Source organism: Pseudorca crassidens, chromosome 15, assembly GCF_039906515.1.
Source record: "Pseudorca crassidens isolate mPseCra1 chromosome 15, mPseCra1.hap1, whole genome shotgun sequence".
Classification (NCBI taxonomy): domain Eukaryota; kingdom Metazoa; phylum Chordata; class Mammalia; order Artiodactyla; family Delphinidae; genus Pseudorca; species Pseudorca crassidens.
The window spans coordinates 39067156-39081879 of record NC_090310.1 but is presented as its reverse complement, the minus strand read 5'-3'; the positions used below and the strand labels follow the sequence as shown (position 1 = coordinate 39081879).

The window sequence follows — 14724 nt, the reverse complement described above, 5'->3', positions numbered from 1 at the left end:
AGATGAGGGCTTGCCAGCAACATCCAGGGTGGGGCCGAGGCTGCTTCTCATGGCCCACCCCACAGGGGCTATCAGTGCTGACGGGCGGAGAGCACTGGTCATGGTTTTGGTTTGTCTGTCTTTAACTTGAGTTCTCTTTGTGGATGTCTGTATTACGTAATGATATAAGTAATAAAGGGACACTGTGAAAATGCAAACACTATGGAAGTACACAAAGCAGAAAGTAAGAGTCTCCTCTCGGAACCTCAAGCCCTGGGACAGCCATCAGGAACAGCTGGCTTTGTTTTAACTTGCAGCTCTTTCTTTATCAACAAGGTGGGCCAGTTTTAAGGATTAAGCTCCCTTCAGAGAGGAGGAAGCCCCATTTAGGAGCTCTTCCCTAGCATTATTCTGATTCTGAACTCTTCAGTGAGACCTGTGGTCTCCACAACAGAAAAGCCTCAGTGGGAAAAACACTCTGAGACTAAGGCACCTGATATGACAGGCTCCCTCCTGCTCAGGCTCACCCGCGCCTCAGCAAAGGGTACAGAGCACACTGCTCCTTGTCACCAAGATCTAGCCACTTTCTCACTGACACTTCTGTACAAAAGCCGTCGTGCAGCTCACATGTGCCCAGCCAGAAAGAACTACTGGATTCTTTGGTGAAAACCGATAGTGGGATATGTCTGAGGAATGCCATTATTTAACAGTATGGAATATATACATTTCCTAAATTTCAAAGTCCCTTCATAGTAATACCAGCCAGTCCTTACCCAGGGGTGCTTTTTATATTTATTTAGATCCCTTGTATTTTGACAGCTTTATTGAAAAGAAATTCCCTGTAACTAGTGAAAACACAACTTCAGACAGTGCTGGGAACTGCCAAAAGAAATAATTACACTTAATTATAAAACAACAGAAAATAACAAGTGTTGGCAAGGATGTAGAGAAATTGGAACCCTCGTACATGGCTGGTGGGGATGTAAAACGGTGCAGCTGCTGTGGAAAACAGCCTGGCAGCTCCTCAAATGGTTAAACATAGAGTCACCACGTGACCCAGCACTCCACTCCTAGCTATCGACCCCAAGGGAAAGGAAAACCTGCCTACACAAAACTTGTACACAAATGTCCTTAACAGCATTGTTCTTAGAGCCAAAAGGTAGAAACAAACCAAAAGTTCACCAGTAGATAAACAGATAAAGTATGGTCTATCGTACAATGGAATATGATTGGGCCACAAAAAGGAATAAAGTACTGATATACATTATAACATCGATGATTCAATTAAAAGATTATTTTTTTAAAAAACTAAAAATAATTTTTAAAAACCCACAAGGACCTGCTATATATCCCTACTGTATAGCAGTAGAGATATATATGTATTTATAGATATACATGTATATTCTTTTTCAGATTCTATTCCATTATAGATTATTACAAGATACTGAAATAGTTCATATATATACCTAACTGAATCACTTTGCTGTACACCTGAAACGTTGTAAATCAACCACACTTCAATTAAAAAAAAAGATTATAAAAAAATGGATGAATCTCAAAATCATTATGTTAAGTGAAAGAAGTCAGATACCAGAGGTCACATATTGTAGGATCCCTTTTATATGAGACATGCAGAACAGGTACATCCACAGAAAGAGAAAACACATTGGTTGTTTCTGGGGGCTGGGGGAGGGGAGAGAATGAGGAATACCTGGTGTCCTTTTGGGGCAACAAAAACTGGATAGTGGTGATAGTTACACAACACTGCTACCAGATGCCACCAAAATGTCTCTTTAAAATGGTTAAAATGGTAAATTCGATGTTATGTATATTTTACTTAAAAAAAAAAAGAAAAAAGAGGGAAACAATGAAGTTAGACTCTTCCAGCCCCCAGGAGGGCCAGTGCCGTGCCCACAGCGGTCTGAGCTCTAAGTCAACAACACGGTCACTGGAAATGAGCTCTGCCCTCTCACCCCCTCCCCACCGCCCTCCCCAACCCTCCTCCCCACCCCGCCTCCCTGATCTGCTCTTCAGCCATTTATACACTCACCCTCAGTGCAAATACCACATTAAAAAGAATCATGGTGGGAGCCTCCCTCTTCGGAGATGGATCTGTTTTGGAGACCTGTGAAAGAGGCACAGTTCTAGTGAATGAGAGCCACCACCTCCCAAGAAAAGCACTTAGAGCTATTACTTCAGGCAGGGAAAGTGTTCCAGAATACAGCAGAACCAGAGAAAAACAGAGCCCTAGGTCTCTGATAAGCGACCAGCGCCTTTGCACAGGCAAGTGCTGGCTGCATGGACAGACAGTCACAGTGGAGAAAGGAGCAGGAAGGTGCTGTGACCCAAAGTGACAAGACTGTCCCAGTCACCTCGAGTGAGCTGAGGTGCCCAGAGGAGAAAAGGTGGAGAGGTGCTCAAGTGGCTGGAGTGCTCCCTGAGCAGACCCTCCCTTCCCCACGCCAACCCCCGTGCCCACTTGAGTCCTCCCAGGCAGGACAAGTACTCAGGACAATGCTCCCACCCAGGAGAGACAGGGCTGCCGCTGGGGCACCCAGCCAGCCCAGGGCCCAAACACCAAGCTGCCTACAAGTGTTGCCACCAGAGGGCAGAGGAGTCCCTGGGCCATCTCAATCAGGCCTGTCACCATCCCTGTCCCTCCATGTCTCCAGGCCGGTACTGCCAAAGCTCCCCTCCGTCACCCACAGGCCATCAGTGGGGCTGAGCCTGTCTGAGCAGCATAGGTGCCACCACAGCCGTCTCCTCAGCCATGGCCCCCTGCCCTGGTGCCTCCATGTCTCAGAAGCTCCTCCTGTGGGCTTAGTCATGGAGAAGATCTGAGGACCACAACCCAGACCCTCACGGGATTTCTGGATTGTGTAAGTGGAGCTAAGTCTTGTGCTGTCACATCAAAACCCTTCAGAATCTAAGTGACACTGTGTGCAAAGGACTGACTGGCAGCTTCTGGTGTGCAAATTCCCTTGGGTAACAACAGTGCATTCAGGCCCCATCAGAGAACGCATAGAGAGGGTGTGGCACAACAGTAAGAGCTAAATTAATAACAATATTGGCTATGATATCACTTAATAAGAAGAAATGCTTGTACCACTTTATATAAAGTTCAAGAATCTGACAAACGCTGCTTAACTCGTTCTCTTGGCCTCCCCGCAGAAACTGGCATCTTATCTACAAAGTAGAAGGCCACAGTTAGGAGAAAGGCTGGACGCAAACAGCAAAAGCTAAGGGCAGGGGCTGAGACACCAGGGCAAGGACGCCTGTGTCCTTCTCTGCCAGGCCCTCAGGGCCCAGGAGGAGGTGCAGCTAGGCAAGCACCTGATGGGATCTGCTGCACGGGGCTGCCTTCTACAGGCCCGCGTCAGCCCAGGGAGGGCGTACCTGGCCCAGCGCGTGCTGCAGCAGCGTCGGGTGCCCAACAAAACGCACGTTATCAATCTTCAGTTCAAACTTCTGCCCACACATTTCAGACTTGGTTGCCAAAATTGTTGCCAGAATGACATCTGAAAACCTTAAAATTAAAAAAAGGTAGAGTGGAAGAGAGTTAACCAAGTGCCACAGCACCAGACCTGCTGCCCCAGGGGTAGGGGGTAGCTGCGCGCAGGGTGGCTCTGCCCCCACTGCTGACCTGGAAGCTTCTGACAGTCTCCCTTCTTTTTTTTGGACATTGGAGATTTTTCCTTTATTTTTTTTTTATTTATTTTTTGATGTGGACCATTTTTAAAGTCTTTATTGAATTTGTTACAATATTACTTCTGTTTTATGTTTTTGGTTTTTTGGCCCCAAGGCATGTGGGATCTTAGTTCCCCGACCAGGGATCAAACACGCACCCCCTGCATTGGAAGGCGAAGTCTTAACCACTGGACCACCAAGAAGTCCCTATATTTTAATTTATTTTTGGCTGCATTGGGTCTTTGCTGCTGTGCGTGGGCTTTCTCTAGTTGTGGCGAGTGGGGGCCACTCCTCGTTGCAGTGTATGGGCTTCTCATTGCAGTGGCCTCTCCTGTTGCGGAGCACTGGCCCTAGGTGCGCGGCCTTCAGTAGTTGCAGCACGTGGGCTCAGCAGTTGTGGCACGTGGGCCCTAGAGTGCAAGCTCAGTAGCTGTGATTCACGGGCTTAGCTGCTCCGCGGCATGTGGGATCTTCCCAGACCAGGGACCAAACCCACGTCCCCCGCATTGGCAGGCGGATTCTCAACGACTGCGTCACCAGGGAAGTCCCCCGACAGTCTCCCTTCTGAAGCAATCCCCAAGACTAGGGTCGCAAAGTCACCAGAACTACAAGGCGGAAGGTGCGTGCTGCCACCCTGGCCCCCGCCCGCCTGGGAAGGCAGGAGGAGCAAGGCACCTGCCCGGAGAGGAGGAAGCTGCGGGAGCCTGCATGGCTTGTCAGGCTGGGGGCCTCCCCAACGGCCCAGGCGTGCTGGGCTGCTCCCCTCAGCTCCCGGGACCCCCACCCCTCAGTGCTGTGCGAAGGCCGAGGGGAAGCACGAATTGCAGCGTATTGATCACTCTCCTCACAGCTCGGCTGCCGGGCCCTTCCCTTACCCTCAACACTTAAACCTTCCAGCTTTTATTAGGGAAGAAAGGTTCCAGACGCACTAGATGTGCAGACCCACTGACTGACATGGACGGAGGGATGGACAGGGCTGGACACCATGGAGGAGGAATGACTGGGTGCAGGTAAGAGCAGTTTGGATATGATCCCTGTAAAACTGCCCCTTTTCCAGGCTCTTCTGCACCTTTAGGTCTCCTTCCTGCCTGGGGGGTGGGGGGGGGATCAGATAAGGGAGAGTCACTGCAGGGAGGAGAGGACAGTGCAGACTCTTATCTCAGAGCCCAGGCTCGGGGCCTCCACTCTGGAAACTCGGATGCACCGTGTCTAACCTGGAGCCAGAAGGCAGACAAGTCCTGTGCTCATTTCTCCACCTGGGAAAGCATCTCCATCACGCAGGTCGGAGGACAGGCTGTGCTGAGAGGGGCTCCAGCCTCCCTGGGGCCGCATGCTGTCCTAAAGAGCCCATCAAGGACAAACACTCAGCGTTGAGTCCTGGGCTTTCCCGAGGAGCTGTGGTGAACGGGCACCACACCAGATACTTCTCTCCAGGAGGCCCTTGCTCTAGGGGGAGGGAAGCACTTCACACCAGAACCCTTCAGAGAAGGGAAGGGTGCTGCACACTGCTGCAACTCCAAAACAGCAAACACCTCCAGGATAAACAGATCTAGGAGAGGGACCACTGGCTCCTGGCTCCTCGCACATTGCAGGGCTCACCAACCGATGCAGGAGTGACTCGGAGCCACCTGCAGCAAGGGCCTGGCTACGCTCGACCTGCACCGAGCAAGACAAAGCCCGGGACTTCCCAAGCCTCTCCCCTCCAGAGGGTGGGGAGCCTGGGGGGGGGTCACGCTGGTGTCCAGCCTTCCTCCAGGACTGACGTGGTCTTCTAGGCGTCCTAAGTCGCCCTGTGGCTCCCAAACAAACCAGATGCAGAGGGTCTGTCAGAATGGGCTGCCATTCCACTTGCACAGTCTGGGCTGCGGTCAGACCTTCTGACACCGATACCATCAAAGACATTCTGGGACACGCGGCCCCCACAGCCAGAGTCCTTGGCCTCCCCTGTGGGTGTCTCCTCCCTGGAATACTGCTCCCTGGAGTGATTAAACCAGAGATGGAAGATTCCAGTGTCTTAGACCAGAATCGTTACATGCTTTCTTCAAAAGCCCCCAGTGGCTCACTCTGCCCAGGAAGCCGCATCTGAGGGCCCAGTTAGGGTGACGGAGGGCCCAGCGTGGTGGAACCTAACAAACACTGCTGCCCTAGAGCCTGACCCAGTGCCAACACTACCCGCCCTATCTGAACAAACACCTCCCTCTACTCTGCCACCCACTGACTCAGGACACACCAATAACAGATAGAAAAACAACCTCCCGCCACCCCAGAGACTTCACTTTTTACTGTGATATCCAAAAATCTCCACCAAAAACCTCTGCTCTGCCACAAAGAGCCTCAGATGGGCCTGAGCCCTGGCCCTCAGCCACCATTCCAGGAACCTAAGTTAGCCGGGCTGTGGGATGGGGACTGAGATTCAGAGGCAAGGAGTGGTGGCCCAGCTCACGACTATAAATGTCCAAATCCAAAGGCCAAACAGAAAGCGCTTTCCCCGCTTGGGCCCAGAGAGGCCGGGGTCTCCAAAAGCAGCCAACCAGAAAGCCAGGTGCTGCTCAAGTTAAAAGCCACACTGCCCTAAGTGGCCACTCAGGGAGGTCCCTCTGCTGTTTGGCCACTCTGCTTGTCTGAGCAAGTCTGGCCCACAGAGAAATCCACTCACCAGAGCTTAATATTACACACTGATGACAGAAAAAACACTTGAGTGGCTTTATACTTTATACAGCATCTGCTGACATAACATGCACAAAGACAGAGCTATGTCCATCATGACATAACTGCCATAAATAGCAAATTGAAACAAAAACAAGTGTCAATGTTTGTTTGTTTGTTTTGGCCACACCACATGCCTTGAGGGGTCTTAGTTCCCTGACCAGGGATTGAGCCTGGGCCCTGGCAGTGAAAGCACCAAGTCCTAACCACTGGACCGCCAGGGAATTCCCTCAATATTTGTTTGTTGTTTCCAAAATTTAGAAAAATACTTTTCCCTTGTTTTGATGGTGAAAGGTCTGGTAAATATATTGTAACACAATAAAATCGCTGCTACAAAAACTAACATTTAGAGATTAAGAAAGAAAACACATTTAGAAAGATGAATCAGCCTAGCTGGAAGACAAGTCAAGACCTTCCATTCCTGCTGAGACACTTGGGAACAGGGCTTTTTCTCTGACCTGGCCAAAAAAAGAAGGGACAGCACGGAAGAGAGCTCGACTCTGCCCCCTCCCGTTCTGGGGGCTCCCAGATGCTCTGTGCACCTCCAACACCCAGGAGGTACGCCCTGTCGGGGATGGGAGGGCCCCACTGTATCCCTGCCTCCCAGAGAAGTGTCATATAAACCCCATGGGAACATTTTTGCCTCTAATGGGCACACACAACAGCATCCAAGCCCAAGCATCACATGGATGTTAGACAGTCACTGGTCATGCCAGAGGTCCCTGACACCCTTACACAAAGGGATACAATCCCCTCTTGGAAGTACACAGCACTATGGCAGGCATGGTGCCATGTCAGAGAACTGAGGGAAACCATACTAACGCACTGCATGGCGAGGGCCCAGCATGGGGACCTCAGCTACTTTCCCACAGACGTTACCTCACGCAGGACTGGCAATTTACAATCTTTTCTCCTTCATCTGGGCCTGAGTTACAATTCATTAAGCTTTAAAATGAACATAAGAAGGCAGAAGTGGTCATTTCTCAAGGCTGCCACCCAGAAAGTACTTCCCAGAGAGAAGAGGGGTAGCATGCACAGGAAGGAACAGGACCTGCCTTTCATCCGGGCCCTAAAAAGCAAGGGTCACGACTGCCCTGGCTCTCAGGCCACCTCACCACCTGGACAGGCTGTGCTGCACCCAAGCACCTACATTTGACCTCTGGACACGTGCTTGACGACTAGGGTCTGAGGACAGCACTGCAATCTGCTGTCCTGCACGTTCCTCTCATGGGAGATAAATGTCCTGCAGGGACACGGCTTCATCTGTTCTCCAACCTGCCCTACCAACCACACAGCCCACAGCAGGACCATAAAGCCAAACTAGGCAGAAAGCCAGAGACTGGCAACACAATCCCCACCTCTGTCTGCCTGAAACCCCCGACCAAGTGGAAAAGAGAACACGGGGTTCCTCAGGGGAAAAAACATCTGGGTCAATGGGAGGACCAGGCCCGCCACGGAGTGAATGCAGAGCCCGTACCTGGAGTCGCCGTCCTGGTCCTCGGCATGCTCTCTGGTGCTGTTGACAGCATATCTGCTACGAGGCTTACCTGAGTGAAGGCAAAAAGGGGAAAATAGCTAAGAAAACAGGATCCATTCACATACAGGAAGGTTGTTGAACCATTAAAAGTGATGGCTTCTGCTCTTGGATTGGAAGAACTAATATTGTTAAAATGGCCACACTACTCAAAGCAATCTACAGATTTAATGCAATCTCTATCAAATTACCCATGATATTTTTCACAGAACTAGAACATATAATCCTAAAATTTATATGGAACCATAAAAGACCCAGAATTGCCAAAGCAATCCTGAGTAAAAAGAATGGAGCTGGAGGCATAACCCTCCCAGACTTCAGACAATACTACAAAGCTACAGTAATCAAAACAGCATGGTACTGGGACTTCCCTGGTGGCCCAGTGGTTAAGACTCCATGCTTCCACTGCAGGGGGTGTGGGTTCAATCCCTGGTCAGGGAACCAAGATCCTGCATGTCACATGGCACGGCCACAAAAAAAAAGTTTTAAATTATAGTTTCCAAGAAGCTGTGATAACATGGGAAATGTTCTTGCTACTATGTTAAGTTAAAAAAAAAAGGGATTTTATATATATACGCACACATGTGCACACACACGCTCTCAGTGTATGCTGGCAACTAGGCTGGAAAAAGCACAGGTAAAAGAAAGAATTTTTAAATGTCCATACAGCAATATCCTTCATATACAAAAACAACAATATTTTACCCAAATAATAACATTTAAAGACTTAAGGACAGGGACTTCCCTGGTGGCACAGTGGTTAAGAATCCGCCTGCTAATGCTGGGGATACAGGTTCAAGCCCACATGACGTGGAGCAACTAAGCCCGTGCACCACAACTACTGACCCTGCGCTCTAGAGCCCGTGAGCCACAACTACTGAGCCTGCATGCCACAACTACTGAAGCCCGCGCACCTAGAGCCCGTGCTCTGCAACAAGAGAAGCCACTGCAATGAGAAGCCCGTGCACCGCAACGAAGAGTAGCCCCTGCTCGCCTCAACTAGAGAAAGCCCGCACGGAGCAACGAAGACCCAATGCAGCCAAAAAATAAAGAAAAAAAAAAAAGAGACTTAAGGACATTTATCACAGGCAAGTTTTTCACGTACAAGAGGCCCAAGAAGAAAACAGAAATGCTAACAAGGGTGATGAGGATGAAAAGAGGACAGACTATGTTCCTGAATGAGAAGATTCAACATAAAGATCCCGTTTTCCCCATTTAATCACCATGTTTAATGTGACCCCCAAAACAATAGCAATGGCTTGGGAGTGGGATCTAACACAGTCACTGCTAATGTTTACAAGGAAAGCAAGCAGAAACACCAGGATGATGCTGAAGAAGAAAGGTGATGATAAATGACTAATCCTACCTGATGGTATAACACACTATAAAGTTACAATAATTCATCTGTGTGGAACCCACACATAGATAGATTATTGGGAGAGGTAAGAAAAGTCAGAAAACAAACTCATATAAACATGGGAATTTAGTATGCCATGAAGGCAGCAAAACTAATCAGGAGGGCAACGTGAATGAGTCCATAAAATGATGCTGGGACTAGGCAGCCACACGGAAGAGAAAATTATACTGATTCTGAGCCAACCCCTCTCTAGCCGTGTGTGGGCCACATGTTCCCACATCTTTCTTCATCCATCTCAGCGCCTGCCCCACAAGGCTCCAGGAGGCAAATGGGGGCATACACACAGCTCTCAGCAAGTGCCCAGAAAATACCAGCTCCAGGGAGGAGCCTTCACCTTACACCAAAAGAAACACATTTTTAAAACAAGAAGATAAACATTCCACGGGAAAACATGAGAGACTCCTTTCATTAATAATCTTGGAGAGCAGAAGCCTTTTCTATGTGTAACAAAACTCAGAAACCACTAAAGAACAGACTGAAAACTTGACTCCATAAAGATCAAAACTCAGAGGCACGGCTTCCCTGGTGGCGCAGTGGTTAAGAATCTGCCTGCCAATGTAGGGGACACGGGTTCGAGCCCTGGTCTGGGAAGATCCCACATGCCACGGAGCAACTAAGCCCGTGAGGCACAACTACTGAGCCTGCATGTCTAGAGCCTGTGCTCCGCAACAAGAGAAGCCACGACAATGAGAAGCCCGCGCACCGCAATGAAGAGTAGCCCCCACTCGTCGCAACTAGAGAAAGCCCGCGCACAGAAACGAAAACCCAACACAGCCAAAAATAAATAAATAAATAAATAAATTTATTATTAAAAAAAAACTCACAGGCAAACTGGCTAAATATGTACAGCTTTGTCAAAAAGGTCTATTTTTATCCTAAGTATATAAAAAATTCCTTCAAATCTGTAAAGAAAAAAAATCAAGCAATCCAAGAGGAAATTAGGCAAAGGTTATGAATAGGTGGTTCACTAAAAAGGAAATCCAAATGGCTTTGAAAACAGGAAAACATGATCACTCTCAGCTGGAAGGCAAATGCCCATTAAAACTACTATCAGATACAATTTTTCACCTATCTCATTAACAAACATAGAAAAATCTGATCTATTAAAAATACATAGCGGAGGGGCTTCCCTAGTGGCACAGTGGTTGGGAATCCGGCTGCCAGTGCAGGGGACACAGGTTCGAGCCCTGGTCTGGGAGGATCCCACACGCCACGGAGCAACTAAGCCCTCGCGCTGCAACTACTGAGCCTGCGTTCTAGAGCCCACGAGCCACAACTACTGAGCCCACGTGCCACAACTACTGAAGCCCGCGTGCCTAGAGACCGTGCTCCACAAGAGAAGCCACCACAATGAGAAGCCCGCGCACCGCAACGAAGAGCAGCCCCCGCTCGCCGTGACTAGATAAAGCCGGTGTGCAGCAACGAAGACCCAACACAGCCAAAAATGAAATGTATTTTTTTAAAAAGTAATTTTTTAAATCACATAAATTACAAATTGAACATTCATGATAGTGAAAAACTGCAAGTAACCTACACGTCCACCCATAGGGAAAGGGCATGTTCTTACCAGGCAGCTGTGTACAACCAAAAAGGGAGGTGATCTGTTTACTAGGTTGGAAAATGCTCCAAGGCAGATGGCCCAATGGAAAAAAGAGCGACTGAGAACAATACAGCTATGTGAGAGGGGGAAAAAACCCAAAGCAATAAACTATTTTTCTATGGAGGTATATTTGGTGTCTATGTACAGGAGGAACAATTATGAACATGGTAAGTGGTGATCCCTGCAAGCGAGGGAGGAGCAGCAGAACTGGGGGGAAGAGGTCAAAGAAAACTTCCGATGTACCTGGATTTCGTACTTAATCCAAGCTGAATACATTCATACGGTGCTTTAGCTCTTTTAAAAGGCCAGAGACACCGATGAAACGTTAGCAGGAGTGGCTTTGGCATGCTAAAAGTATGAGTGATTTTTTTTTTCCCTGCTTCTTTTTACTTTTCTATCCTTCCCCAACACTCTGTGATGAGAAGGCACCGCCCGTACGATAAGAAGGAAAAAGGAAACGACTTCTCCGCTAACGGCGAGGGAGGCGGCGCCAGGCCCTCCGCCCGGCGCCCACTTACTTGTCTGGGACGCCGGGTGCTCCTGGCTCCTCTGGAAGGGGTACCTGAACAGCAGCTTATTGCCCCGGCTCCCCGAGCTCACCAGAATCACGCTGATGGGGCTGGTGTTGTCCCCCATCCCCCCGGGGGCCTGGGGAGGGGTCGGGCCGGGGCCAAGGCCGGGACGGGACGGGGGTGGGGGGCGGTGGGGACCCCAAGGTGGAGGGGCCGGGGACGCGGAACAGAGCGCTCTAAGGACTGGTTGGGGGCGGGGGCCGAGGGGAGCCAAGCAGACGTCTCCCGCGCGACAGTGACGCAAACCAGGCTCCCCCTAACGCGGCCGGCAACGCTCGCGAGATTCGCGCAACAGCACGGGGCAAACGCGCATAAAATGCTTGCGCGCGGACCGAAGGCGTTTGCGCAGGCGCAGGCTGCCGTGTGCGCAGGCGCGAGGCCGTCTCTGGGTGCTGTGCTCGTGCGCATGCGGGACGCGGTCCCTTTGTGGAGTGGGGAGAAGAGCCAGCGGGAAGGCTAGCGGGACTGTGTGGCTGGGTTAGTCGTACGGTTCAAGGAATCTTTCTCTAAATGTTGCTTTATTCGTTATAAAAGGAACACTTGCTTTGGGCAGAAAGTTCTTTCTTAGAAACATAAAGGACTAAAATAAAAAAGTAAAAAAAAAAATTACTTCAGTGGATCACGGACCTAAATGTAAGAGCTGACTCTGTAAAACTCTTAGGAGAAAACACGGGGGTTAAGTCCTCGTGACCTGGGGCTAGGCAGAGTTTTCTTAAATACGACACCAAGTGCACGAGCAACCGAAGAAGAAGTTAATTGTCCTGAATAGAGTTGCGAAATTTTGTGCTTCAAAGGACAAGACCAACAAAGTTAAAACAGCGCTCACGAACCGTGAGAAAATGTTTGCAAGTCATATATCTGATGAGGGAATTGTATCCAGAATATATATATTTTAAACTCTTACAACTCTACAAGAAAAAGACAAGTAGCCAACTGAGAAGTGGGCAAAAGATGTGAATAGATATTTCCCCAAGGAATATAGACAAGTAGCCTGGAAGTACGTGAAAAGATGCTCAAACATCATTCCTCGTTAGAGAAACGCAAATCAAAACCAGAAAGAGAACACATCACACCCACTAGGATGGCTATAATCCAAAAGAAAAATGACAAGTGTTGGTGAAATTGGTATCTTGAGACACTGCTGGTGGGAATGTAAAATGATGCAGCTACTGTGGAAGACAGCCTAGCAGTTCCTCAAAAGGTTAAACATAGAGTACCCAATAAAATTAAAACATACATCCACTCAAAAAGTTGTACTGTGTTCATAGCACCACTATTCATAATAGCCAAAAAGTGCAAACAACCCAACTGTCCTCCAACTGATGAATAGGTGAATCCAATAAGGTATAATCTATGCAATGGAACAGTATTCAGTCATAAAAAGGAAAAAAGTACCGATACATGAGTGAGCCTTGAAAAAATAGATACTGTATGATTCCATTTATATAAATGTCCAGAATAGGCAAATCCTTAGAGACAGAAAGTAGATTAGGTTGTCTGGGGCTGGGGTAGTTGGGGGGGTGTGACTGCTAATGGAGATGGGGTTTCTTTTGGGTGATGAAAGTGTTCTAACATTGTGGTGATGGTCACATAACTCTCTGAATATACTAAAACCCGCTGAACTGCACACTTTGAATGGGTGGAATGTATGATACGTGAATTCTATCTCACAGTACAGCTGTTTTTAAAAGGTAAAAAAAAATCACCCCACCCACCCCATCCCAGTCTTCCCCCGGAGATTACTGTAGTGAACAGTCTACTGCAACTGTTTCCAAATCTTTTCAAGCACATCAGATGCATGAGAAAGTAACCAATGGGCTAAGGAATGAGATTTTCATTGCCAAAGTAACCTCTTGCACTGAAGATGACACAAACGTGTATTTTGCAGGACAGATTCATGGGTTGAATCTGCCAGGATAACGGGTACATGCATCTGAAATGTCTTAGACGTTGCCCACCAACATATTGCCCTGCCCAGGGCTGCATAGCATGGACTTTATTTTTTCCCAAAATTTCAAAAAAAAGGAAATAGTGTGTTATGTTGCATTTTTTTATTACTGAGGAGAACTAACTGTATCACTTGATTATTTGCCAGAGCCTAAGAATTGCCTTCATGTTTCCTTTTGGTTTGTTTGTCCTTCTTTGATGTATTTTTATTTTGCGAGGGTTAGTTACCCTCTGTTACAGATTCTGCAAGCCTTTTTCCCAGTCTAGAATATATTGATTTTATGTATCATCAAAAGTTTTCTGAGTTCTCCCCCAGTTCCCATGAATGTCCCCAGAATGGAGACAAGGGCACAGGAGCAGTATGTGAGGTTGGGAGAGCTGGGTAGATGGGCTAGCTGTGGTAATGGGGGCCTCCCCACGGGGGTGCTGGGAATCTGCGGGTGCCCAGACATAAGAACCAGGACTCTGACTCAGGCCTCCTTCCTCCGACTTCCCTGGACATGCTGCTGCCCCATTGGATGGTCCTATGGCCCCAGAACCTGGCTGTCCTTGGGCTGGGGGAAGGCCCAGACATGGAGAAACCATCATTCCTCAATTACCCACTCAGGGCCCTCTCCCTGCTAGCAACCTTCACAAAAGTATCCATTGTTTATTTTTCTGGCTGTGTGGCTAATGTCTTTTTATTGTAACAAGCACTGGAATCCATGAATGGTGATGGGAGCTCACCAGGATCCCCACTCCCAGAGGTCCTGGATACAACCCTTCCCAAGGCCCAGGTGCAGGGCTGTCGGAGGGCTGGACTGGAGGAAGCGGGGTCCGAGTCCCACATCACCTTCACTGGCAGTATCTCAGTCCATGTCTGTCTGTCTGTCTGTCTGCCTCACTGGGCTGTTAGGGAAACCAGGGCTCATGGTCACTCCCTGGCCAATCCAGCCTGGTGCCGGCAGCCAGAGGGACCGAGGGTAGGCTGTCCCTACTTTGCGCCTCAGGTTCCTCACCAGTAACAGCAGTGGGAACAAATGGTCTCCTGAACAATGATGTGCCCAGGCCCAGCCTCTGCTCACTGCAGGGTATGTCCTCAGACTCCTCCCTGCCAGCACCCCACACGTCTAAGTCCTCATTTTAAATTTAAATAACTCCCTTTAGTAACCTGCTTTTTGGAAGGTAAGTGGATTCTTGGAAACAGAAACTCTTGACCTTTCCTCCCAGCCTGGGTTCTCCCCCCACTCCCCGGGGCAGGGCCAGGAGGCTCCCTGGACGGCCAGGCCTTATCAGTCCTGCC

The 14724-nt window shown here is 48.9% G+C and overlaps 1 protein-coding gene across 5 annotated transcripts in view; it reads right to left on the bottom strand.

Annotated features, from left to right (window-relative positions):
- The window catches only part of NPRL3 (NPR3 like, GATOR1 complex subunit), a 32400-nt gene extending 20613 nt beyond the window's left edge, over positions 1–11787 (bottom strand). For 2 of the 5 annotated variants that reach the window (XM_067707286.1, XM_067707287.1), the window contains exons 1-4: positions 11442–11782; positions 7850–7919; positions 3376–3505; positions 2030–2104 (exon numbers count right to left, since the gene is read on the bottom strand). In XM_067707286.1, coding sequence (XP_067563387.1) covers positions 2030–2104; positions 3376–3505; positions 7850–7919; positions 11442–11559 — 393 coding nt within the window. In that variant the 5' untranslated portion in view covers positions 11560–11782. Of the gene's footprint in view, positions 1–2029; positions 2105–3085; positions 3166–3375; positions 3506–7849; positions 7920–11441 lie in introns of those variants that run through there. The other 3 variants (XM_067707289.1, XM_067707288.1, XM_067707291.1) reach the window with 3 other exon arrangements.
- Between the last annotated feature and the right edge of the window lie 2937 nt (positions 11788–14724).